General features: G+C 35.0%; 1 protein-coding gene across 4 annotated transcripts in view; it reads left to right on the top strand.

Moving 5' to 3' along the window:
* Window positions 1-25391, top strand: part of LOC149412893 (tetratricopeptide repeat protein 28) — a 188335-nt gene that overhangs the window by 130092 nt on the left and 32852 nt on the right. For all 4 annotated transcript variants that reach the window (XM_089645301.1, XM_089645303.1, XM_089645302.1 and 1 more), the window contains exons 3-6: window positions 9861-10030; window positions 10542-10645; window positions 11131-11333; window positions 12001-12098. In XM_089645301.1, coding sequence (XP_089501427.1) covers window positions 9861-10030; window positions 10542-10645; window positions 11131-11333; window positions 12001-12098 — 575 coding nt within the window. The remainder of the gene's footprint in view (window positions 1-9860; window positions 10031-10541; window positions 10646-11130; window positions 11334-12000; window positions 12099-25391) is intronic.

A 25391-nucleotide genomic window follows, 5' to 3' on the forward strand; every position in this document is an offset into this window, starting at 1 on the left:
ACAAAATAACACATCCACTGTCATATATGTACATTTCCCATATTATTTAACTAAAACCATTCCTCAAAATAGTAATATGGAACATATAAAACTGTTTACTGTAGTTTAAAGCCAATGAATTCACCTAGAGTTCACCGCTTATCCCATACTTTTAGGTTCTATAAATTGGGCACATTATGCCAATCAATTGATCGCTCAAAACAGTTTTGCAAACTTATATGGCATAATATGCCAAAAATCGCTCGAGTGGATGCTGCATGATTACTGCATAAAGACATATCAAATATTTTATCAATGTAAATACATAATTTTGCAGAAAATTTTCAATATATATTAAATGAGTACAGCTTTATTTATCAACATAAATGTGACTGCATGATCATTTCCCTATAAAACATTAGTCATTCAGACTATATCTATATAACACGTTATTTTAAGCAATAATTAGTCGCCTGAAATATCCATACTAGTTGAAAATATCTTTCGAGGAAAAATAAATGCCGCCGACGGGAAGTGAACCCGCACCTTCTGATGTCCGGTCAGATGCTCTGGACCACTGAGCCACGTCGGCTTATTTCCAACACGCCAAATAACTCAATATGTACTAGTACTTCAATCATCAATTACTGCTTATTATTATATATACATTTTTTTTTCACCTGTAAACAACCTTTAAACTTTATTTTGTAGGAGAGGCTTTGTTATTGCTAAATTTCCCACTAGATGGCGTCAAGACATATTATATCTACATTTGTTGGTGAAATATTTTGACTTGTCAAATGTTATTATTTTTAATAATAATAAATACTCAATGCACGCATCATTGGAAACGGTAATAAGCCCCAAAAAATATTAAAAAACAAACAATTTGAGTCGTTTAAACATCATACCTAAAAGTGGGTTACTTATTTATTAATCTTTGGGAAATTAACAGTTGAATTTAATATTTTTTTTACATTATACCATAAATACAACCAATCATACATTTCTTCCTAGTGATAAGAACTGAACCGAATTATTTATTTATTTATTAATTAACGCTCTTTTTCGGGGCTTTTACATATGAATATAAGAAATATACATTATTTATTTACATAACTAAATTGCTTCATTAACAAAATTTTATAAATGCTTAGAGATAAATTGTAGATGTCTACTTACTTGGTGTAATTGCTTCCCTCCATTAGTATTCTGGGCAAAGAGGAATACATATGGTAGTTAGTCCCAGAATTTCTGCACTGAAATAAATCCTGACTTCTAGTATTACGTTGTGGAATCTGGAAGCCTAACAATTCTAGCAATACCGGACTATCAACTAAATCATTTAGAATAAAATATTATCATAATAAAAAATTAAATTATTACAATAGTATTACAAAAATAAACAAACAAAAAAATATTTTAATTTAATTAAAAGACAGGATGTAAAACAAATTAAATTCATAACAGAATTATATACACAACAACAGAAAAGTTTCTCATGTGATGTCAGAAAAACACTATTTTATGAAATTTTTGTATCGCTATTGAAAATGGGTACTATTGTAAGTATTATATAACCTAAGTTCATGCAAGAAATTTGTTTGTAGTTTGTTTGTTTACGCTGTTAGGAGGCCATAAGGTAAATCCATTTCAAAATAAAACAAAATGATCTAAACCAATGCTTCTATAATCCTTAATAATTTTCGTCAAATTTCATAGAATTAATTTCTACTTAGATGTAAATGATGCAGTGAGGAGATGTTATGTAATAAATATAATTACAACGCCATGTACAGAAACACACGCTAAAAAATTACACACCTAACTTAATCCCCGATAAAAATTATATTGCAAACATGCAATTTGACAACTTTAAAAATTGTATTGTAAGTTATTTAACATAGCTAAAAATCGTATTGCAAATAATCTGACATACATATTTAAAACTTTCAATTTTAACATGATAATACTTAGGTCGGGTTGTTCCACAGAATTTGAACAATTTATTATATATTTCGTATTTGATTTGTGTGAAAGTTCTTTTCAAGTTTTCTTATTATATCGTTATGAGCCAGTTGCTTCACAGAACTGAAATAATAACAGAACTTTTACAGAACTTGAAAATTTATTTCTAAATTTGATGAATTGTTCAAATTCTGTGAAACAATCCGTCCTAAGCATCCTTAAATTTGTAGACGCTAACAAAAAATGAATTAACGAGATAGCGGCTATTTTTTAAATGTATTGTTATTGTTTAAAAAAATATCTACTATGGTATCGCCTTCGACTGTAAAGTTAGGTGTGTCGTCTAAAGGTACCAAATCCCAAATAATATCATTCACCCGTTGGTGCGTTCAGTGCGTTCCTTGTTCCAATTACGAATCTCGGAAGAAGTAAGAACACAAAGGCGTGTACACACACGCATGCGTTTTATTTACGAGCGGAAAACATAAGGCGTGGCGCACACGATCGCCGCGGCTAAATTAATATAATGGTTCTTACGCGGCCGGTATTACTCTGCCCTTTGAACTGCCGGCCGAGAATGGCCACCGGCAGAAAATCTGAGGGGGATGTGTTACATTGTGAAATATATTTATAGGAATATACGAATAGAAAAAAAAACTAATTTAATAAGAATCTCTTCAAATTACTTATAATTCACGTGAAAAGCGGGATTGAAGACCTTACGAAAAAAATAACAGGATTCCTGATAAACTTTTAGCAAATTGCTTATATATTTTCATGATAATATATACTGTTGCGAACTTCTACAACTCATAAACTTACGAATACCTACAATAACAACACGAAAAATACACTATTCCACTGCAACACACATAAGCGCAATTACATTGCGAACTCCCCAATACAACGGTTTCACACTATGGGAAACCAATGTTTGGGCGATGTCGATATATTTAATATTAACTTTGCGGATTTTGTGGATTACGTAAAAGACTTATTTCAACACTATTCCTAAATGGAAGTTATATTTTTGTAAACCAGTCAAATCGCTGTATTTTTTTAATTCGTGTTCTTGTTTTTTTTTTTTAATTTTGTTTCTTGCATATATTATTTTTTAATGTAATTTTGTTTTTATTATTTCTTTCTCATGTTTAAAAACTGTCATTTAAATTGTACCACCTACATGTAAAAGCCCTCTGGGCGTTAAATAAATAAATAAATGATGTCGGAACACATCTTCCTGAAAATCCGAAATTTTTTTCATTTACGAAAATTCTTTTTATTTCTTGATATATTATCAAGGCAAATCGATAAAATATTCTTAAACTGATGTTTCATCAATAAGGTCTTTTAATTTATCGTGATGGCAAACATCGAAACATACGTGAACTTATGCACCATGTTTCAAGCTCATACCGCGAAAATTCAGGTGGTGATTATTAGTAATGATCCAAGAAAAATATACAACAACAGAAGATACTCTCAGTATCGCTTTGTTGAAAGACCACCGTTCAGAATCGAAACGTTACAACGTTCCCCAATTAGAAAAGCCATAATTTCACTGGCTTCAGATCGTTGGAAGCAGCTGGGACTCTTGTGCGTTACTCACATAGAATTTAAAAAAAAATACTTTAGAACTTTACACAATCATTCTAATTATTTTTCATTAAATGTTGTGTGAACCTAGCTTTATTTTTACTTACCTAAATGAAAGGGATGTCTCGTGGGTTGGACATACAGAGCGATTAAATGGAGAAAAGGGTGTCAGGAGAATAATACATGGTGTCCGGATACTCATGTCACAAGAGGATTTTTTTTATTTATTTGCGTTATCGCGCAAATCGAATCCGAAGTCCAAATTTGAAAAATAAATCAGTCAATAGTGAGTTAATATCAGCTTTTGACGAAGCGTACGTAGACCTTGTTTCAAAAGTGTTTTTAACCCTTTAGTCGTTAGAAATGAAAAAGTTGAAGAAAATAATCGAAATGCTCAGATAATCGAAAAGAGATATTTTCTCTAAACTCGACGGACACGAGCGAAACATTCGTTCACAGTTGATGTCGGCTTATATATTATAAGGACGAGTCATTTCTCCGAGACGTTTTTGGTAAGTCGGCTCGCATGTGTTTTTTTCGTATGAAATCTTTCTTTTATATTTTCATATAATCTGGATCTCTTCAAGACCCGCATTAATAAATCCCGTCCTGCAGCCCCTGCCTTATCCGCATGGCGATATAGTCCCCGGTTTTTACAGACGGCGCTATTTTTAGGTATAACAAATAAAATAGAAAATTCCTGACTTGTCTTATGCAATATCTCCATTTCAAGTTATAGGGATACCTGATTATTAAAATTAAGAGACTAGCTGAAGTACCTGGCGTTGCCCGGGCTTTTCTCATTTTGAAAGTCAAGTTTGAAAAATTTATCAGTCTCGTAATAAAAGTGTAGATTTGTGTACAAATCAAATCCACTACGCCCGCCCGTTGTCCGCCACGCGTCCGGCCAGCCGCCCGTCCTATCGCCACAAGACACAGATACTCCTGTTTATATAACTAGTTAGATGGATCGATAGATAGATTATTCAAGTGTTTCTGTCTCCTGTTACATCTTATTTCAATTGTGTTGCAGCATTTTTGCATGATAGTTTCCTTTGAAGTTCAGAATCAATATTCATTTGATTGCATTCTTCTTCCCGTAAAGTTGTATAATCCAAGACCCCGGCACTGCGACATTCCAAGTAATCCGAGCAACCGATCCACCTATATAATCAATCATTGATATGACGGAGCAATTGGGAGCAATACGGTTATTTCGGGTTTTACATCATGCACCGGCGCGCGGCGCTTTTAAAAAACACCTTACAGATGGCGTTATGATTTATGGAAAGTCTATCCAAATGGGACATAATAACCTATCATAATATTGACATTAAATATGTTTTTAATATACGCTAATAATAGCCTTCTAACATGGCTTCACCTGTATTCTTTTCCCAGTTATTCATTTCTTTAACACTAGAACATGTCTTGATTTGATTATTTGTATGCTTTAGGTAGGGTTGTCTTCCATTTCGTCGGGTTTCCGGGGATTTCCAGAAACTATTTGTGTATGTTGTTTTCCGCTTGCCCCTTTATCTCACAATGAACTTGAATTTGTTAGCAAAGAGCTTTGTCCTTATTATTTTGTAAACTTAATAGTTATTTATTGTTTTGTGGTTAAATCGTAGAACTCCATTTAATATGTTTTTTAGATATAAATCAAATTTAATAACGGTATTATAAAGTTCTACAAGTATGTTAGTTTTTATTATTGTGACAGCTTTTTCGGCGTACAAGGCCATTTTAAAACTGTAGTTAGGCTACGTTGAGACGACTTATTTATATAATTCAATTTACCCCCGCCCAACTTCAATTTTCATGATGATTGAATTTATTCATATTGGTGACAATAGATTTTCTATTCTGTGGGGTACTTTGAATTCTGTTTTTAATGTTTTCTTAATTCTTTAATAATTACGTGAATTTTATTAGATTATTTAAATGTATTATATTGTTAAGGGCGTAAACGGTGACCGGATAACTCATCAAGAAGTGGGAAATAAATTATTTTTCTTACTGTATTAATTAATGTCATTAGATTCATAATAAGGATTTTAGAATTATTTTCCGTCATAGCGAACATCTGTCTATGTGATTTGTTCGCTTTACCAGAATTTTTCATTACCTCTTTTTCCCTTCAACAACCCTTCACCTAGCATTCTGACAGATGGCATAGGCCCTGAGAAAACACAACAGGATTTCCTGTCAGACATTAAAATTAAAAAATACCAATAATCAAAAGTATACGGATCAAGTGAAAACATTATATTTTAAATGTAGAAAATATAATTACTATTATGGCAAATAATAGCGCAGCGGATATTAATAAAATGCGATAATTCCTAATCTTAACCAGTTACAAAGTTAGTTGATTCCCAGAATATAAAAACGATTAATATGTAGGGCGGTTGGAACTTGATGGGAAATATTTTAAAGAGTAATACTTTTTTTTTCTAAGCGTTGAAACCGTTGGAAAGTCTGCTCCTTATTAAACACTAAAAACAATTGAAACACTGCTCCTTATTAAATCGAACCCTCTTTGGTGGTCGGTTTTGGTTTGGTGGTCCTTCTTCAATTCGCAATGAAGCAATCTCAGTTTTATACACCTTGTTATTGACGTTTTTTACTTTTAACTACTTAGAAGTTGTACTTATAAGTAGTTAAATTCGCCAGCCACCATGTTTTTGTGTGACTACAAAGATTCTTGTCACAAGTTCAAAATCATTTAGTCAATCCTCGTTAGATACACTTAACGCTTAGAACAACTGTAACTGAAGACGGGTCTGATAATTTTATGTTTTACAGGCATAGGATTTGTTTCTTTTCGATAGGAGTATCTAATTAAAATTATTTTACAATATACCTACACGGATAAAAAGGAGTATTGCTAATTTATCAAGAATCTCTTTAAATTATTAGTAATGCTGTTAAGAAACGGGATTGCAGGCCCTTAACGAATGAATTAGTAGGTTTCCTGATAAACTTATAGTAAAATTCGAATATATTATCACGATGTCGGAACACTTGTTCATAAAACTCCTAATATTTTAGCATTTCGTCATTATATTTGTATCAAGGTAAATGCAGGTGCATGGACACGTGTTTCAATATATTATGAGATTACTAATAGTTTATCAGGAATCGGTATTCAATTCCATTTTAAGCAGATTACCAATAATTTTTCTGCGTCTTCTACTTTAGAGTCCCAAATGCCCGAGGTTGTGAAATGTTGTGCGGGTGAAGGAAGTGAGGAGAGGAAAGAGATCTGAGACGGTGGGATAGCTGATAAACACGGTAAAAACCATGTCATGTGACATTTCGATTCTGAATGGTGGTCTTTAAGAGGAAGCTACAAGCCAAAATGTATATATTCATGCCTTATATCCTCACGAATATAGGTAATAGACATTAAAATCGCTTGGCAAACGAAGTCTAGAAACGCTCGATTTCAAGCACAAAAGTGGTTTTTATTTATTTTGTAAACTATTATATAAGAAAGGAAAAAAGTTAATCAAGAGAAACTGTCACAGATAATCTTAGCTAAAATATTGTATTTTTATAAAGTTGTTTAAAACATTTCCATTGAAAAAAAAATTTTTTTAGTAGTTAGCGCTTATATTTTATATTGAGTAATCACATTTTTTGTTTGTATTCTACTCAAGGAAAACGATAGAAAAAGCTTCAATTTATTTAAAACATATTTTTGGTATTCAAAAATGTAAACCATTTTTTTATTAAGATTCGTCGAAAATAGTGATTTAGCATTAAGCTTCGCCTTAACCAAGGTGATAATGCATAATCCACCACTCTGGTTTGGTATCCATCGAATGTCTCCTCTATTGCGACCTTCGATATTTAACCTCAAGTAGCAGGCACCCTGTGTAATTAGCAAATTGTAAAACATTTTTAATCTTAATTGATCTCGCCATACGAGCCATCATTCAAACAAATAAGATTTATTTAATATTATCCCAGGAGTAGAGAATACGGCTGGCAGGGGCGGGGTATAACGTGTAATATCAAGACAGGGTACCCTCGCGAGCCACCGAGCCGGTACCTAATAATTAATTGGGAACGCCCGTTTCGAGAAATTAATGTTTAATCCAAACTTCACGGAGCAGGTAAGCAATTGCTAAAGCTAAATTATATTTGTCCGGTAACTCAATATGCACCTTCTTCGAGAATGAGAATGCATTGACTTGCCTTTATTTACGATTTCGAACTTCCAGAATGCTTTAATAAAGCTTTGTTCACACTGGGAGTCAATCAATATCCAATAGACATATCCGACTCCGAGCTCTCGCATCCTGGAATTACCACCCGGCTGTCTGTATTAATCGCCTTTTTGCTGCTTGATGGGTACATCCAAGCAGCTTGACGTTTTTGCAGTAGGAATACGCCGCAAATGATTGGTTTATTGAATCTTAGAGTATGATAAAATTGAGAACGGGTTGATTCACATTAATTCAAATGTAACAGTTTATTTGACAGTTGAAATGTCGATTGCCGATTTTAAGTCTGTTTCAGCTTTTGAACTAATTGTGACCAGCGGAAGAAGACAACTATCATGTTGTTAAGCTTGTCAGCTTATTAAAATTTCATATAGAACCTGAAACGCACATCAAATCGGCGTATAACAAGGTCCTTTCAAAGGCCAAATTCTTGCTGAATGGCCATTTGATTTTCTGTGAAACAGCTGGCCCTAAGTTGTTGAGTTTTCTTCTTTTAATATCAAATGTTCTACTTCTGGCGTCCTTCTATCAGAGGTTGGCTGTCATCACTGCAACCCAGCTTGCCGCAGCTTGGAACAACTCAATAAGATTACACTCGTACCAGTCACCTAGGTTTAGAAGCTACGAGGTGCGGTTTACTATGTCTTCGATCAATCTTCATCTAGATTATCAGTTGGTTAGTCTTGTATTTGTTTTTCCTTGTGATGTGATAAATATATTGCAAGTTTTCTTCTTTTTATATTATATAGTACAATTTCGCTACTTTTGGTCATTTGATGAAGAACTTCTAAATCGGTTACCGATTATTCAGTCATTATTCAGTCTAGCGGTATTTTGATGAAAATACGAATAATGGAAAATTCGTTACTAACTTCGGCCACAGGTGCTTTTATAACTACGATTATAAAAACTGCACTGCAAAAATAGCCAAGCGTCAACTCCTATAGTGAATAAGTTCCCATACTATGGTTAATTTCTAATTGCATTGAAAGAATCCCGGTGTGAACCGCGCTTAATGCCTGCAGGTACCTGCGTAGGTACTAGGTATACGCTTCGAACAATTCCACGACACTTCTACCGTAAATTTAATATAATTATTATTGCTTATTGCTATTGTGAAACGGCTCAATTGCTCACTCGGATACCATGCAAGTAAAACTGAACTTTATTTGCTTTCAATTATAAAATAAATATTGAGATTTTGTGAACCCTACGGTGACTCGTCGATGAGTATCGCTCGTGATATTTTTACAGCACGAATATTTCTTCAGATTACATAACGTGTAAATTTGTGATTTGATTGTTAAAATTCACGTGCATACCCGTACGTAACGTTATATGCAAGTTGTGTGTCGATTTATCCAATAATCCATAATCCATTACATTAACAACCCTTCACAAGCTGGCGATCGAATTCTTAAATTTAATCGAAGATTTAAGCTGTTAATCGAAAATGCAGGTCTGCTATTTAACAAAAATAATTTTTTTCTGTTGTTTTCTGTTTTTTTTTTTCAATTTTACTTCTACAAAGGAAACAAAAAGTTATGATTTTTATATTGAAAAAATACGTTTTACATGGTTGCATGAACCAGTGAAGTTTCCGCATAAGAGTATAAGATCCTATATATAAAAAAAATTATAAGAAAAACATACAGTAAATTATTGGAAAAAGAAAAAGCTTAAAAATAACACAGTTCAAAAGTATATAAATGTAGATAGATAATAATGTTATTGAAATGATCAAAGATAAACAAAATAAAGATGGAAAAACAAAATGATCGAAAATTAGAAAAATAATAAAGATCTTACGCACATCAGGGTGGAGGGTTCATAATTAACCTGTTGATTTATTTTTTTCTTATATACATTTAAGTAAATTGATCTGAGGACAAATGGAAATATCAGCGTCTGAAAAGATTATTATTTTTTAATGATAAACTAATGTTTATAAAACAATGTTTTATGCATAGCATAAATAAAGTATAACATAAATCAAAATAAATAATCAAAAATTGTTGTTAATTTTTAAATATATTTCCCTAAAAAGTAATAACATTGTATTAATTACATTTTTTTCTTCAGGTTGAGCCGGAGGGAACATCTGAGCTACCGGCAGCCTCGAGAGCGTTGTTTGTCGAAAAGGTCCGACTGTCCAATGCGGCTTGTCAGGCGGGAGACTATGCAACGGCTGTCGCCCTTTACTCGGACGCCCTGACTCTGGATCCTGCAAACCATATTCTGTTCAGCAACAGGTAAGCTTTTCAAAATATCTTTTGAATTTAATCTTAATTTCTTCTTCTGGTGTTCTTATTGTTCCGAAGTTAAGAGAAGCTAATTTATCAGTACTAGTATCAGTAGTTCATGATAATTTTCATTTCGATGCTTTTGCATTAGCTCTCACAGGATACTGATTCCCGAAATGATCTCTATCAGGGCCTATGTCATCTTTTGGGATGCTGTGTGGAAGATCTCTTTAAGAAAGGTAGGCGATTAAGTTCTCGGGAGGAAAAAGGTAGGAGGAGTGGGTAGGAATCTGGGGTGAATTTTGATCTGGAGTGACGATAGGCGATGTTCCCCATAGAGGTCAAAAGGTCTCCCTTATCTAGTATCCGGTCTGCCGCGCAGTTGGTATCCCTATCACCAAACGTAGTGAACCACTATGGCAGAGGTGTTAGTTATCCAATAAATGGCTCCCGGGGCGGCGGTGCCCATACCCGCCTCCAAAATTGTAATCTGACCGTCCATTTTATTTTTTAATTTCAGATCTGCGGCCCTACTGAAACAAGGACAATTTTCAGCAGCTCTTCAAGATGCCATAAGAGCAAGAGAACTATGCCCAACATGGCCGAAGGCTTATTACAGACAAGGTAACGTTTATAAAAAATGTATGTTTTTCAACGTCTAATCCGCACAGGAGGCCCTCAATAATATTGTAATTTTGAGGGATTATTATTGTTGATTAATTTTTTCTGGGAATTCTCTAAATCCGTTCCCGATTAATGTCGGTGCAAGAGCGTCGTCCCGTCTTGCCACGCTAGTTACGCAAGATTCGGTTTAACACTTCTAGGCGCGCCAAAAGATGTTTCACATCAAAAGCGTCAAAGTTTCCCAATTTTTAATATTTCGGAATGGATTCCGACAATAAATTCGCCACTGAACAGATGGAAGAGTATACCCACCATAAAACCAGTGGCGTCAAACTGTCTCACTGGCATCAAATAAAATATTTTATTGTTGTATATTATTGTTGTATATTATTATGTTATATATTTTTTTTTTTGTTTTTTTAGAAAAAATTTTCTAAAAAAACATTAGTTTTTTTTAAGTAATACATAATGTTGATATGTTCCAGGGGTGGCACTGCAATGTCTTGGTCGTCACGGCGAAGCTCTGGCCGCTTTCAGCTCAGGGCTTGCCCAAAATGCGGGTTCCAGACAGCTACTGGCCGCGCTGGTGGAGGCCTCGCTCAAGTCTCCGCTCAGGCCGGCACTTCACCCGACCTTTATGCAACTGCAGGCTATGAAGTTAGATCAAAGCCCTTTTGTACTCATTTCGGTAAGTTTGTATTTTCATTGTTCATATATAATAATTGGTCTAACCTCCTAAATCATGAATATTTTTATATTCTAACTAATGTAAGAAACATGTTAAAAATAATAGTGGACCCGACAATGAGCCTTGAGGAATTCCATTTTTCATCGAATAATCGGTTGCTAATTATTTATCGTCTTTACACTAGAAGACTTATCAATAAAACCGGTGTTATATTGTTTCCATTAACGCTAAAACTAATATGGTGTACCTATTTTATAGTTAATTTTGCTATTTTAATGTTTTTTCATTAATTCAGTAAATATCGTTGAACTCAGAAATAATTAGAATTTTCTTTTCTAATAGGCATATGGTTACATCCACGCCTATTTAGTTGTAGGATCCATATCAAGCTCAATTATGTTCGCCTCGTTTAGCTACTCTTAGTGCAATAACTTTTGAACTGTGCCCTTTCTCAATATCCCCCAAGGAAATGAAATAGTCGAAGCATAAATCATGGGTTAAGTTTTGCGAACCGAATACATATAAAGTCCCCAGGGTACTAAGTGAACATATCTCTTTTCCCGTTTCTTTTGATAGTACAATATTAATACCATTTATCAACTCCGAAGGAAAGAAGACGTTTGAATCAAATTTAAAAACAAATTATGATGGATGTATTTTTCAAAAGGTCGTTGGTCAAGAACTATTGGGAGCAGGCCACTATCATGCAGCAGTCACAGTGCTAGAAGCAGCCCTTAGAATTGGATCTTGTTCCCTGAAATTAAGGTAAGTCAACATAACATAACAACCCTATTTTCAACATTTTTTTTATATTACAGACTTTGAGTCCATTTACAATACACATGTCATGTAACATAAGCTACGTATTTTAGATACATTCTACAAGAAAGAAGAAAATATAAACGGAACATGATGTACATATTATAACGGGTAATGTGTGGCATTTACATGCATCTTGAAGCCTTTAAGGCTATTTCCCATAAGAACTTCCGTTCTCATAACAACTCACATATTATTTTTTCAAACACAGCAGACTTTTGTTGTGTCACCGTTTTGATTAAACATAAAAATCATTTTGTTTTAATCACATTTATTATTCAGGTAAAACCGACATGTTTCGTAAATTAGTTATAAGTTACAGTTACTAATAACTGATTCAGATTGAAATGGATATGAGACTATTTAACTGTCACACTAAACGTTTCGAAAGCCATCGAAATAAACTGGTAGCTAGTGTTCAATGTATTGGGAGAGTGGAAAATACTCTCAGTATCTCCCTTGCTGATTCCAACATTCAAATTCTAAACCTTGCCTGAAATGGCTTTAGCCGTGTTTGCTGAACAGATCTTAATAACTAATTCTTCCCAACCTTCTTTTTCCCCATCATCTTTTTAAAATTTTATCTTATTATATGAATACCGTACAAGAGTCGCAACGACTCCCAACCGCCTGGAGCCAGTGAGACTATAGCATCCACGATTTGGATATGTTGTGAGGCTAAAGATAATGGGGAGGGGAATGAAGTGGGATGGGGAAGCACCTGGCTATTCAAATCTGGTCACCAAACATGGCTAAAGTCATTTCAAACAACATTTCAATACTGAATGGTGGTCTTACACCAGGACGATACTGAGATTTTCTTCCACTCTGGAACGTCACGCAAATATACCTTATATTATTTTCAATGATTAAATTGTGAAATAACACAAATCAATCACTTAAATTGTTAAATAACACAAATCACCTACATAAAATTGTGAAATAACACAAATCAATCACATAAAATTGTGAAATAACACAAATCAATCACATAAAATTTACTTGTTGTTGGTGGAACCTCCAAACTACTAGTCGAAAGCCTTATTCCTCGACCACGGAGGTCTTCCTTCCCTTCCAATCCCTTCAGCCTCACAACATACCCAACTTGGAGATACCATTACCCTAGCTCCAGATGGCTGGAAGCATTTGTTATCTTGTGCGGTAATTTATTTATTTATTTTCACATATACGGCACAACATGTGCCATTCACATACTAAATTACAGAGAATAGTACAGCAATCAATCAATCAATACAGTAATCATATAAGAATAAAATTGTTCAAAAATCATTTATGTCCCAGATTTTTAATTAATTCGATTGACCGAATTGATCATTACCGCACCACAATTCAACAATCTCAACGTCCTCGAGTCATACCTACAGTCCTACATCCTCTGCGAATAACGGCCTACAACGGTCACCTTATTGGGAAGCGACAATTTCTTCCATGGGAAGATATTGGCGAGGGATTATGCTTGTTTTCCTGCAGGACCCTGGCAGTGAACATGGGCCATTGGGTCGGTGCTTGTACCAGTAAATTCAAGTGTCGATTTCCGTCTTTACTGCCCCCACGCTAACCGTCACTAAGAAATACGGTTAATTCTGAGTGTAGATCTATAGATCAGACTGCGTTCAAAGCGAAGCGCTATACCAAGTAATCCAAAAGCATGTCTGTTTTGGCTTGAAAATTTGATCTTTAATAAATATTTTAGATTTTTTAATTAAAAACTGCGAGTAGAGCACATCTTGGCCTCTGAAATAAACGAGCTTTTTGGATGAATTTTTTTAATGAGCCCAAAGTATCAGGCCTATAAAAACTGCTTTAAGTTCAAAATCTCCTATTTAAGAACCCCTTCGGTTATGGATTTATTGTATAACGTGGAAAATTATATTTTGTTTTATAAAATGATCGTAAAACTTTTAAATATTTGTGCCTGAACTTCGCAAAATAAAATAAAACATACTTTTTGGAGAGGTTTTTTCTCGAATGAATAACCTGGTGTTAAGCGGGAATTTAAACCTTATCACTATCTACATAAGGAGTATTATTGTTAGCGGCCCGTTTCCAAATGTTATACGACGTGGTGCAACGCCAAGGTCCAATGTTTAATGCTAAAACAAATGTGGCGAGGTTTTTTTAATGTAAGCTAGTAGTTTACGAATTGTATGTTATATAGACTTTTTTCAGGTATTTTTTTTACCGAACCCCATGTGAAAACTATATCGGGACCCATTTGAAAAATACGGTCATTATTTTCATCCTTACGATTTCATACAGATGGTTTCTATCAGAGAAGAAATATATGTTGTAAAAACGAATCCATTCTGACTTTTATACAACCATTTTAAAAGGTGTAAGATCTACCAATTAGATTGTCTCCTATTTAGTTTATAAAGACAGTAAATCAAGTTGTTCGATATCACCAAAAATGTCAAAGTTATGAGCTTTTAAAGTGAAAATTGGTCAAATGGATGCGACAGCGTCCCGCAAACTCAACGCAGTGCAACAATTGATATTTCTAAACTCACGCTTTTTCGCAATTAAATCTTTAATCTTCGGCACCTTTCGGAATTTTCCAAAAATTCAAAAATTTTTTTCTTCAGCGTCCTCTGATTAATATGTTACATTTGTAAATGTCACATTACCACGATCTTCTTTTAATTACTATGACATTGACCTTTCCGCATCATAAAAGGAATACGCGCCCTTCCGCTGCGAGATATCATCTCATCTGCTGGCTGTCCAAGTATATTAATAGTAGCACCATCAGCTTTTAAAGTGAAAATTGGTCAAATGGATGCGACAGCGTCCCGCAAACTCAACGCAGTGCAACAATTGATATTTCTAAACTCACGCTTTTTCGCAATTAAATCTTTAATCTTCGGCACCTTTCGGAATTTTCCAAAAATTCAAAAATATTTTTCTTCAGCGTCCTTTGATTAATATGTTACATTTGTAAATGTCACATTACCACGATCTTCTTTTAATTACTATGACATTGACCTTTCCGCATCATAAAAGGAATACGCGCCCTTCCGCTGCGAGATATCATCTCATCTGTTGGCTGTCCAAGTATATTAATAGTAGCACCATCAGAAGAACTACCCGTCTGTCCACTTCTAGCCGGCGAGTTGATGAATTCAATCAACTTTTTGCTAGAATCACTAGTACTCGAACTAGTAACCAGTAGGTACTTAATATTCTCTATACAACCGCGATGATGTTGTAGGGACCTTCGTAGCTGACGCAATGGTCAACCATCGCAAGTATAGGGTAAGAGTGCATTACACTCTGTAAAGATGGGACACCTATATTTAAAACCAAGAAAACCCATTACTGTAAAATAACATGAAAAAGACACCAATAAAATCTCTTGCTCTTTCGACTGTTGTTTTTTTTCCAAATTTTTCTGGCTTTCACCCTTCAAGGGTGTTTTAGGCCATCATTTCAAATTATGGAGAGAGGGAAGGTGAATTTATATAATACTAAATTGTTTAAATTGGCGAATTTAAAAATTATATTAAAGATTGGAATCGAGTATTGGAGATTGGATGGAAGGCAATTTTAGATGAGGCTTGATAGAAGAGAAGATATTTGTTTAACGAGGGACAACCAAAAAATATGTGATCTGAAGGTACCATTTATAGACCACAGAATGTACAGGCCAGGGAGTTCTACAGGTATTTCAATGGAGCCTGCTCCAAAGAGCTAGCAGCATTGATTTCTGATGCACCGGTGCACGTGCGCGAAACTCGACGGACACGAACTGAACACCCGTTCACGGTTGACGTTGGCTTCATGAAAACGGGCCGTTTTTACGACTCGTTTTTGTGTAAGTCGGCTCGTATGTGGAACGAGCTACCGGCATCTGTTTTTCCTCCCTCCTATAATCCGAGCCTCTTCAAGGCCCGCATTAACAAATCCCTTCCTACAGCCCCTACCTTATTCCGCCTCACAACGCCGCCCAACCGGGTGGTGACATAGTTCCCCTGTCTGTACACTGCACAGGCAGGGACACTCTTGTGAGGTGTCACATAAAAATAAAAAAAAATTAAAATAAAAAAAATTAAAAAAAAGTCAAGGACGTGAATTTTATGATGGTGATAAAGAATGGAACAATGTCTAATTCACTTTCGAATAACTGATACATTTTTTATAAATGGGGGTATTGTTGAAAACACGGTTTTGATGGGATAGATAGAAGGCTCCCCTGGATTGACTAGCAATGTACCAATACTCTGCCCATACATTGCGGGATCTATCTTTGACTGTGCAAAAAAAATGTCAGATAGGGGAATGTGGTTTACGAGGGTAACAAAAGGATTGGATGCTCCTTGTTTTGCCAAGGCATCCGCAATATCGTTACCCACCAATGCCCAATCCAGAAATCCAAATCTATTTTTCCAGAGCTTTGAATGAAGACTAACATGGATGTTCTTTAAAGAAGATTGATTGTTGATTGCCAATCTCCGGTAGGAAAATTCACCAGAAAAATACAACGACCAAATAAAATCAAATGCATAATGAGCGTGTGCATAAAGTTTTCCCGTGGAAATAATTTATTTCTACCATAGACATATGATAATTCCTATGTCTGTGATTTCTACCATTAAAACTACAATTATGGAACGATATTTTATATTGATTACTTTATGTTTAGTACTTAATTATTAAATTACAAGGGATATCGTTAAGATTATATTACCGCATTTTACGATTTTCCGCTCTAGTTACAAGTTCTACCTGCATCAGAGATGACCAGCACTTGTTCCTATGTTTATTTGTTTACTAAGACATACACATTACTTTATGATATAAGTGATAAGGTATATTATTTTATACGTGGTTACAGTACCTATTACGAAGGTCCATATAATATTAGTAATTTCACCTGGAATGAAAAAGGTTCTTAATCTCAACTGATGAATATGAGTAATAATAATAAAAATGAGGAAAGTGTGTGGCGAGAAAAAGAGAAATTTGAAATAAAGAATTATACGCTCACGAATTGTAAATTGACTGTTAATAAAAGTTTAATGAAAAATGAATCATAAGTAGTTTTAAAATAATATATTACAAGCTAATTTCATAAATTGATTTTGAATGTTAGCAAGGAACCATGAAAATGTCTAAATGTAGTAATTTCTCTTAGTGGGTATATGTTGTGATTGCGCGAGTAATTTGTAAGTTATTTGCTGCATTAGTGTTGTTGGCTTCTTAGTGGAAGACGATTTATAAAACTGGTAGAGCTCCGCTGGTAGGACTTTAGCAAGAATGCAAAATAGCCAACCAACTCCCTTATGAATAAGTTTGCAGGACTGAAGTAGACCTAAATTTAATAGTGGTGGAGACACCGCATCCTTTGGCCAAACTGGAGAGAGACAGCAGGAAATCGGCAGGAATGAAGGCTTTTCTAGAGACGGTCAGGACTCTTCCAGGTTTGTAGCACCAATAATGGTGATGTTGACGTTTTGTAGAAAACCTAGAACTGAAGTGATCGTTTTCTGCCTAATAATCTAATCTTTAATCTAATCTTAATCTTTCAATGGTTGCCCCCTCGTGCAGTCACAATTTGTTACACAAATTGGAATTGTACTTGACTGTGTCACACATTATGTCCCATTGTTTAATATAGAATTAAATGAAAAACACCCAAAATATAGTTTAACAGAAACCATCTCTTTTATTTTACTTGATTGAACCGGTGAGATTGACAGAACACTCAAAATTCAATATATCAACATTCTATTATAGCTTTTAATTTCAACAGTCAGCCTAGAAGCACAAGTACCCACGGGCACAATGCACCTACCGGAATCTCGCTCGGTGAAGATTTGATGAGCAAAGATGAAATCAATAATCAATAATAATTAATCCGACGTGTGAGCAATTCAATACGCCGGATGCAGGACGCGGTCCCAGGAGATCAACTGATTAAATCTCGTTACCGTAACTCGAACACAACATAATGCCAGCGGAGGCAGAATGGAGGAATTTTAAACTGTTTGGCTTGTTGATTGGAAACTTTTTAATTATTAATAAACGTCTGTGTTGTGTGTTTAAGTACGCTATCTGATTAATCTGTTGTTGATGGTTTCTATTAATTGTTCCCGTTTAGGATAAGTTCGGAATTCAGAGGGGGTCCACTATAAAAATAAGCCCACATATCAGGTTCTTAACCATTATTCTTCAGATCTCTGGTCATCTCTTGTTTCTACCCTCTTTCACACAGTCAGTTCACCTCTTTATCGATTGAGTTGTGGTCAACGTTGCCTCTATTTTTTTTCATTATGTGTGCTACCTATGAACTTATCTGTGCATTATGTGAAAGGAAGAAAGAGTCTAGTGCGCAAATATGCACATTAATGCGTAAATCGAATGAAATGATCGAGTTAATGTACCACAAATTCATAAAATACATTTAAAAACTATTTTTGTCTGATTATGCTCCTTCAAGTCGTGTGCGAAAGATGAAAACATATGTGCGGAGAATCCTTAACAGTTGTGCGGCCGCACACCTTAGAGGGAAAATTGGTCGTGGTCGGTTCCACTCGGCCATGACTTTTGCTGTCCCGTCATCTCGCATTCTTTCTACATGGCCAGCCCAATGTAGTTGTTGGTATCTACAGAGTCTTGGAATGGTTTAGGCTGAACTACTCGTATGTAGATTATCGAGTTCGTTGTTTTGCTAAAGGTTGCAAAATGCACTTTCTTGGTGACCCGACTTATTTAGGTAGCTTATCAACCATTTAATATATAAGAATAATAACGTTTGTTTTATCCAGCTGAACAGGGCAGTGAGTGCAATACTCTATCTGCGATATAAATGGATTACATGATGATAACATGATATAAAATTTAATATGGGATAAATTTAGTAAAATTGTTAACATAGAACTTGTATTACGGTGGCTTGAGAGAAATTCTGCATCTACGGTGCAAGAGGCGCGCCCTTCTACTGGGCGACGGTCTGTTTTTGGATTGGATTCCGATTTCTGGTAGCGCTAACTCGTCCAGCTACTCTGTTGCGTATCAAAATAGCGAATCCCTGCATCCTTCCCTCTGCGAACATCGGCAAGGCGCTGCACCGCCAAGGGAGGCTGAACAGCGCCCTGTATGCATGGTTATACTGTGCTCGTAGTGTGTTCAAGACGCCTTGTGTGTATCTTGTCCGTAGTTTTATAGTATAAAAGCTCATGCAGTATTTTTGGAATTCTTGATTCTTCACGAGAGGACTGCACCTGTTGAATCTCTGCACGTCCAGTACTCTTATTTGGCATTCTATATCATTTTTTATCATTTAAGTCATCAGTTACGACATGACCCAAATATTTTATTTCACTGTAGATTTTGAATTGGCTCCGCCGAGACGTACGATCGGAACGACAGCTGGATCAGTATTTGCTTTAAATATTAGCAGCGTTATTTTTTGCATTGTACATCATCCCGTGACCATCAACGTATTCTTCGCATGTGGCCAGAAGTGTTCTTATTGCGCTTACCGATGGGGATAGTATGACTAAGTCGTCTGCATAGCTAATATCATTCATACATACATATCCCGGTAATATGGATCACCCCCAGACGTGGTAAACAATGATTAACCGCTTTGAAAGTCAAGAAGAGTTATGCTGATGATTATTCTTAGGAATTAGAAAGTTATGCGGACGAGGGTTCATCTTAGCCAACTGCTAAAGCTAACTGAATGGAGCTATACATTAGCCGCTGACCCCGAATGAATCACAGTCCACAGATAAATAATAAGAGTGATAGGTGTCAAAAAGTGTCTTTTTACTTTATGAACCTGGGTCGTTATTTCATAATTGGAATACCTACCTCTGTCACGCACTGATATCGAACTAATAACGAAATCCACATCATATATGATACCCGCTGATTGACAATTGACAGCCTGAGATGTCGTTCAGCTGCGTGAACCGACTCAACAACTTTCAAAGCGGTCGATAATTAGGAGCAAAGTACTTCGGCTTCCTCTATCTCCGTCTTTAACTCTTTAACGAGTGACAAGTTCGACCATCACTTTGATGCATTCCTTTTCCTTTCGCTATATCCTCAAACCAGCAATAATTATTGATTGTATCAATAATCTTTATCTAACTTCTTTCCTGTGTTCCACGCTAATAAATTGCGCGAAAAACATCATCTGCTCATGACGAAGTGCTTATATCTAAGATCTGGTAGCAAAAACGGAAGAGGTTTGTAATTTATTGTGCCAATATTTTTTTATAAGTAAATTTAATGCATTCCGAACTTCTTTCATGCGTTCCGTGCATAAAGCTACAATTAGAGGCGTTACTGCGTACTAGTATCTCGTCGAAACTTGTTCCACTATTAAAACGCGATATGCGGTGCGCGTAGACCGGACTTTTATAGTTAGAGCATTGGGAGAGTTGGAGATAAAAAAACGGAACCTATTTTTTCGCTTCATGTCTCATCTAATTATAATACTTCAATGATTCCATTCCAATAAATTGCATGAAAAATATAGTCTTCTAATAATGAAGTGTTTTTAACAGTGAGTATTAAACTAATGGCTTAATTGAAGGAAGTTAGTAATTTATTATGTCAATATATATTTTTTCTAAATAAAAAGCATTCCGAGCTTTTTCCTGCATTCAAAGCCAATAAATTGCACGGTAAACATAAACTGTTGGTAGTGAAGTTCTTATTTTTAACATTATAAAATTTTTGACAATACGAAAGAACTGCAGAGTCTGGTGGGTACGATGAAGGAAGTTTACAAATTAGTGCTCTTGATAATTCTTACCTCTAACAACTTGGAAGATCTAAAATCTCTAGGGCCCTGTCCCCCAGAGTCTAGGTCTATTCATAAAATAAAAGCTTAAAGCTTCAAAGTCCAAGCTTAAAGCTACAAGCTCTAAACTCCATACTTTAAGCTCCCAAATTAAAACTCCAAACTTAAAGCTCCAAGTTTAAAGCTCCGAACTTTAAGCTACAAACTTTAAGCTCCTAGCTTTAACTCCAAACTTAAAGCTTAAAGCTCCAAACTTAAAGCTCCAAACCTTAAGCTACAAAATTTAAGCTCCTAGTTTTAACTCCAAACTTAAAGTTCCAAGCTTAAAGCTCCAAGCTTTAAGCTCTAAGCATATAACTCCCAAGCCCCAGCTTAAGTTAGTAATCTGCTGTCGCTGTGATTCCACACTCGTTTCCTTCTGACTGAAAGGAAACACGTTTCGCATCCAAATGACTGAAAAATAATAGCTTATTAATAATAGAGAATTTGAGATTATTTACAAAGTTGATAGGAAAGCGTGGACTCTAGTGAACTATTTTTAATGGTTAATAAAAAGGAATAGGCGAGATCATTTTGTTTCGGTATATTTATTAAATCCAATTTAATGATAATTTATGCATCTTTAATGATTTCAAAACATTATTCTGCATGTAAATTTGTATTCGTATTTACCTAAATTAAATTACTTTGCATCATATTCTTAATATGTGTTTTACTAAAAAAAAATCCGTTAAGTGCAAATCTGTTTTCAGATATACAATAAGTATTAACATAGGTATAATACGACCTTTTCGGAAAATTACTTAGTTAAAATATTCTAATATTGCCACAAAAACGTAAATTAAGTTTATAGTAGAAGACTAATGCGAAATAATTATCAATAAGTTATTGTTTTTTACCAAAGGGGAATGGAAGACAAATATTTTTTGTCTAATTCTGGGTATTGTCGATATGCTTACTTATTTGTACCAAATTAATTTTTGGCAACAATTTCCAAGCAACAAAACAAATGTAAGAACTTTGCGACAACTTTGCATGAGAAAGAACTTATTAGTTTCCACCATCTTCCAAATTCTAAATTCGAACGTCCAAACATTTGAACTCCCGCGCGGCAGACTGCCCTGTCTCCCGCTCATTATTTTTTCCCGCTTTCTTTCCTTCGTTCTGTTTTCACTACTGCTGCTTCGTTCTGTTTTCTGTTCTGCTTTTATTTGTTTCTCCGCTTGCTTTGCATGAGGATTAAGGGCCGTCGGCCGCTGCGATGACAGCCGATGCCAATCGGGGATGGCTCGTGATATACCAAGACGTTAATTATTTGTTCCTCTCCGAATGGCGGCCATTCGGGCATCCATTATTATTTGCGGGTCGTCTGCCCTCATTGTCTCTGCATTCGAATGAGGGATATTTAAATTTGAATGCGAGGTACCTACATCGGTACTTGGCCAAAAATATCCATGGTTTAACCTTTATTGACCGAATTGCATACGACTTCTTTGTCTATGGAATGAGAAATATGCTATAATTAGGGAAGTGTCGACATTTCTTTAAGATTCGAGAAATGTTTCGAACTGACATATCATTTTTTTTTTTAAGAGATTTATTTTCAATAATTGCAAAATCACTTTGTGGCTTCATATTAATTTAAATAAAATTAGTAAATTTTGTAAATGGAAGTGTTTACAGAGTTTTTAATTTTATTTAGATTTATTTTCTTTCATAACTTGTTAAGTACCTACCTACCTAATACTAATTTATTTGATTGAGGTTTAACTTCTTTAAGGCGATGCACTGCGTATTAATCCAAAATCATGTGTTTTTGGTTTGAAAATTTGGTCGCCTAGAAATGTTTCAGATGCTTTAATTAGATACTGCGAGTAGAATACATCCTGGCCTTTGAAATAATCGAGTATTTTTTAGAAGTCTTTTTATAAGCCCAGAAAAAAAAATATATAAGGCCTATGAAAACTGCTTTAAAGTTCAAAATGTCCTACTTACGAACCCATTTTCGGTTATGGTTTTATTGTATAATGTGGCGAATTAAGTTATTTATAAAATGATCGAAAGACATTTAAATATTTGTGCGTGCCTTTTATTTTATTCACAAAATAAAATAAAAGGCACTTTTTGGCCATGTTTTTTTCTTACATAAATCAAAACTTTAAGCCTTTTCGCAAAATAATTTAAGCCTTATCGCCATCTACGTAAGGTGTGTTATTGATAGCGGCTCGATTCAAAATATTACACGACGTAGTGCATCGCCTTAATTCTTAAATTTAAAGTTTTAACATAAACTAATTACCTATTCACAGTACATAAGTTTTTCCTGTAACTGGCTAGATTTGAATAGTGAGGTTAATTCAACATTACATCCCCTTCTTTATACACCCTATTCCTCCCGACCCTCAACAAACCACAATATTGAGTTTTAGAATTTCATAGACCATAGGGCTTGGGACGCTTTTATGGTGTGCATTTAAAAGCTCAATAGCTCATCATGCACGTGTCATGTGAACTAAACAAGATTGCGTTGATCTAGAAATACCAGACAGAAATGATATATATTTTCATGACGCCAGAACTCCATGATCGAGGGGTAAGGGAATCTGAAGGTCGCCTTTTCAAATCCCGGCGTGCGCAAGTAAATGTAATTTGTTTAAATCGTGTTATGTATAGAATATGTATTATAATTGCGGCACGTTCCAGAGTGGAAGATACTCTCAGTATCCCCCTGGTGTAAGACCATCATTCAGAATTAAAACGTTGCTTGAAATGTCTTTAGCCGTCTTTGGTGACCGATCTGAATAGCCAGGTACTTCCCCACCTTCCTATTCTCCCCTCCCCACTCCTTACCCCAATTGAGGATGCTATAGTCTAAATTGCTCCAGACAGTTGGGAGCAGTTGGAACGTTTGTGCGGCATTCACATAAAAACTTGCTGTTTGATGGTTTTTGTTTACACAATAAATTTTACCAAATTTTTGGTTTATGTTTAAAAAAAATGACGGATAAAAAAACGTACAAAAATAGATTAATATTTACGAAAAAATGATTTGGAGTCCACACCAGGGTATTCTCTCATATTGGAGAGAGTTCAGAAGAAATTCTTGAGATTTCTCTACATGAGGGAGTATGGCTACTACCCGTGGCTCTATCCCACTGACTTTCTTTTGGGTATGCTCGGAATGAACTATCTACGGGTCAGGAGAGATGTGCGCATTGCTACACATTTCTTTAGTCTGATTTGTGGATGGTTTGAAAACTCGGTCATCATGGAGAGCATTCATTTCTATGTTCCCGATGGTTATCTACGTCACCGACAACATAGACTATTTTATCTCCCGGCCTGCAGAACTAACTTACCAATTGTCATGCCTTTGGGGAGAGCAATCTTGCTTTAGAACAGAATCAATTCGGATATCGACATTTTTAGCATCAATGAAGCTTCCTTTAAAAGGCAAGCTCTATTATCACTGGTATAGTTGATATACACACTGTTAATATTAATCTAAGAATTCTAATTATAAAAATATTTTTAAAACGCATTGAAATTAACAATTTTGTAATGTTTATGAAATGAATAAACAAAATTGAATTGAAAAATATTCCAATAGCCTTAAAACACTTAATTATTCATCACAACGAAATTCCAACTCGTTAAGTTAATTTACAGCGCCTTTCGAATGCAAAATGACATTTTTTACAATGCCCCCATGGCGGAGAGGTAAAGCGCCTGTCGCGAGGTCACACGTTCAATTCCCGTTGAAAAAACATTTGCGGTGATTGCGTCAAAATAAAAAAAAATTACCACATTCCGGTCGTCCTGGGTGTCAATGTCGTGAGTTATGCCGTCACGAATAAATAAATCACTTTTTATGGGCTGACTGGTACCTACCTGCCTACGTACCTGAACATTTAAAATTATTTATATCGAACAATATCAATATGTAAATTCATGTTTCTACTCAAACATGGAATGAATAACAGAGATAGTTTATGACAATCTTAACTGTAAATAATAATAATATTTGGATGATTTGTACAGCGCCGTTTTCGTTCAAAATCACCTCAAGGGCGCTATGCAAATATATAATACTAGCAGTTAAAAACCCGCTCCGCGGGTTTTTTGCTGCTAGGCCCTGCGGGCGGCACTTAGTTGGGCTTTGCCCAGTTTAAGTGATACTAACAACAGTTACATTTAATAGGTACATAGTCGGTCATTCACAGAGAGAGGGTGAGTATATATTGGAAATAGATTATTACAATATAGCGCCCCTGAGGTGATATCTCACAAAATCGGCGCTATAAAAATTGTCCTATAAATAAATATAATGTTAACATTTTATTGCGTACATATGCATTGATATACAACGGAAATAGATAATATAATGTAATCTTATTAAACTTTATTTCAATCACAAATAACTTTGTTTACATCACTTTATTATATACAACCACTACATG

Source organism: Hesperophylax consimilis, chromosome 22 (genome assembly GCF_061612785.1).
Source record: "Hesperophylax consimilis isolate HC1 chromosome 22, BYU_Hcon_1.0, whole genome shotgun sequence".
Taxonomy (NCBI): Eukaryota; Metazoa; Arthropoda; class Insecta; order Trichoptera; family Limnephilidae; genus Hesperophylax; species Hesperophylax consimilis.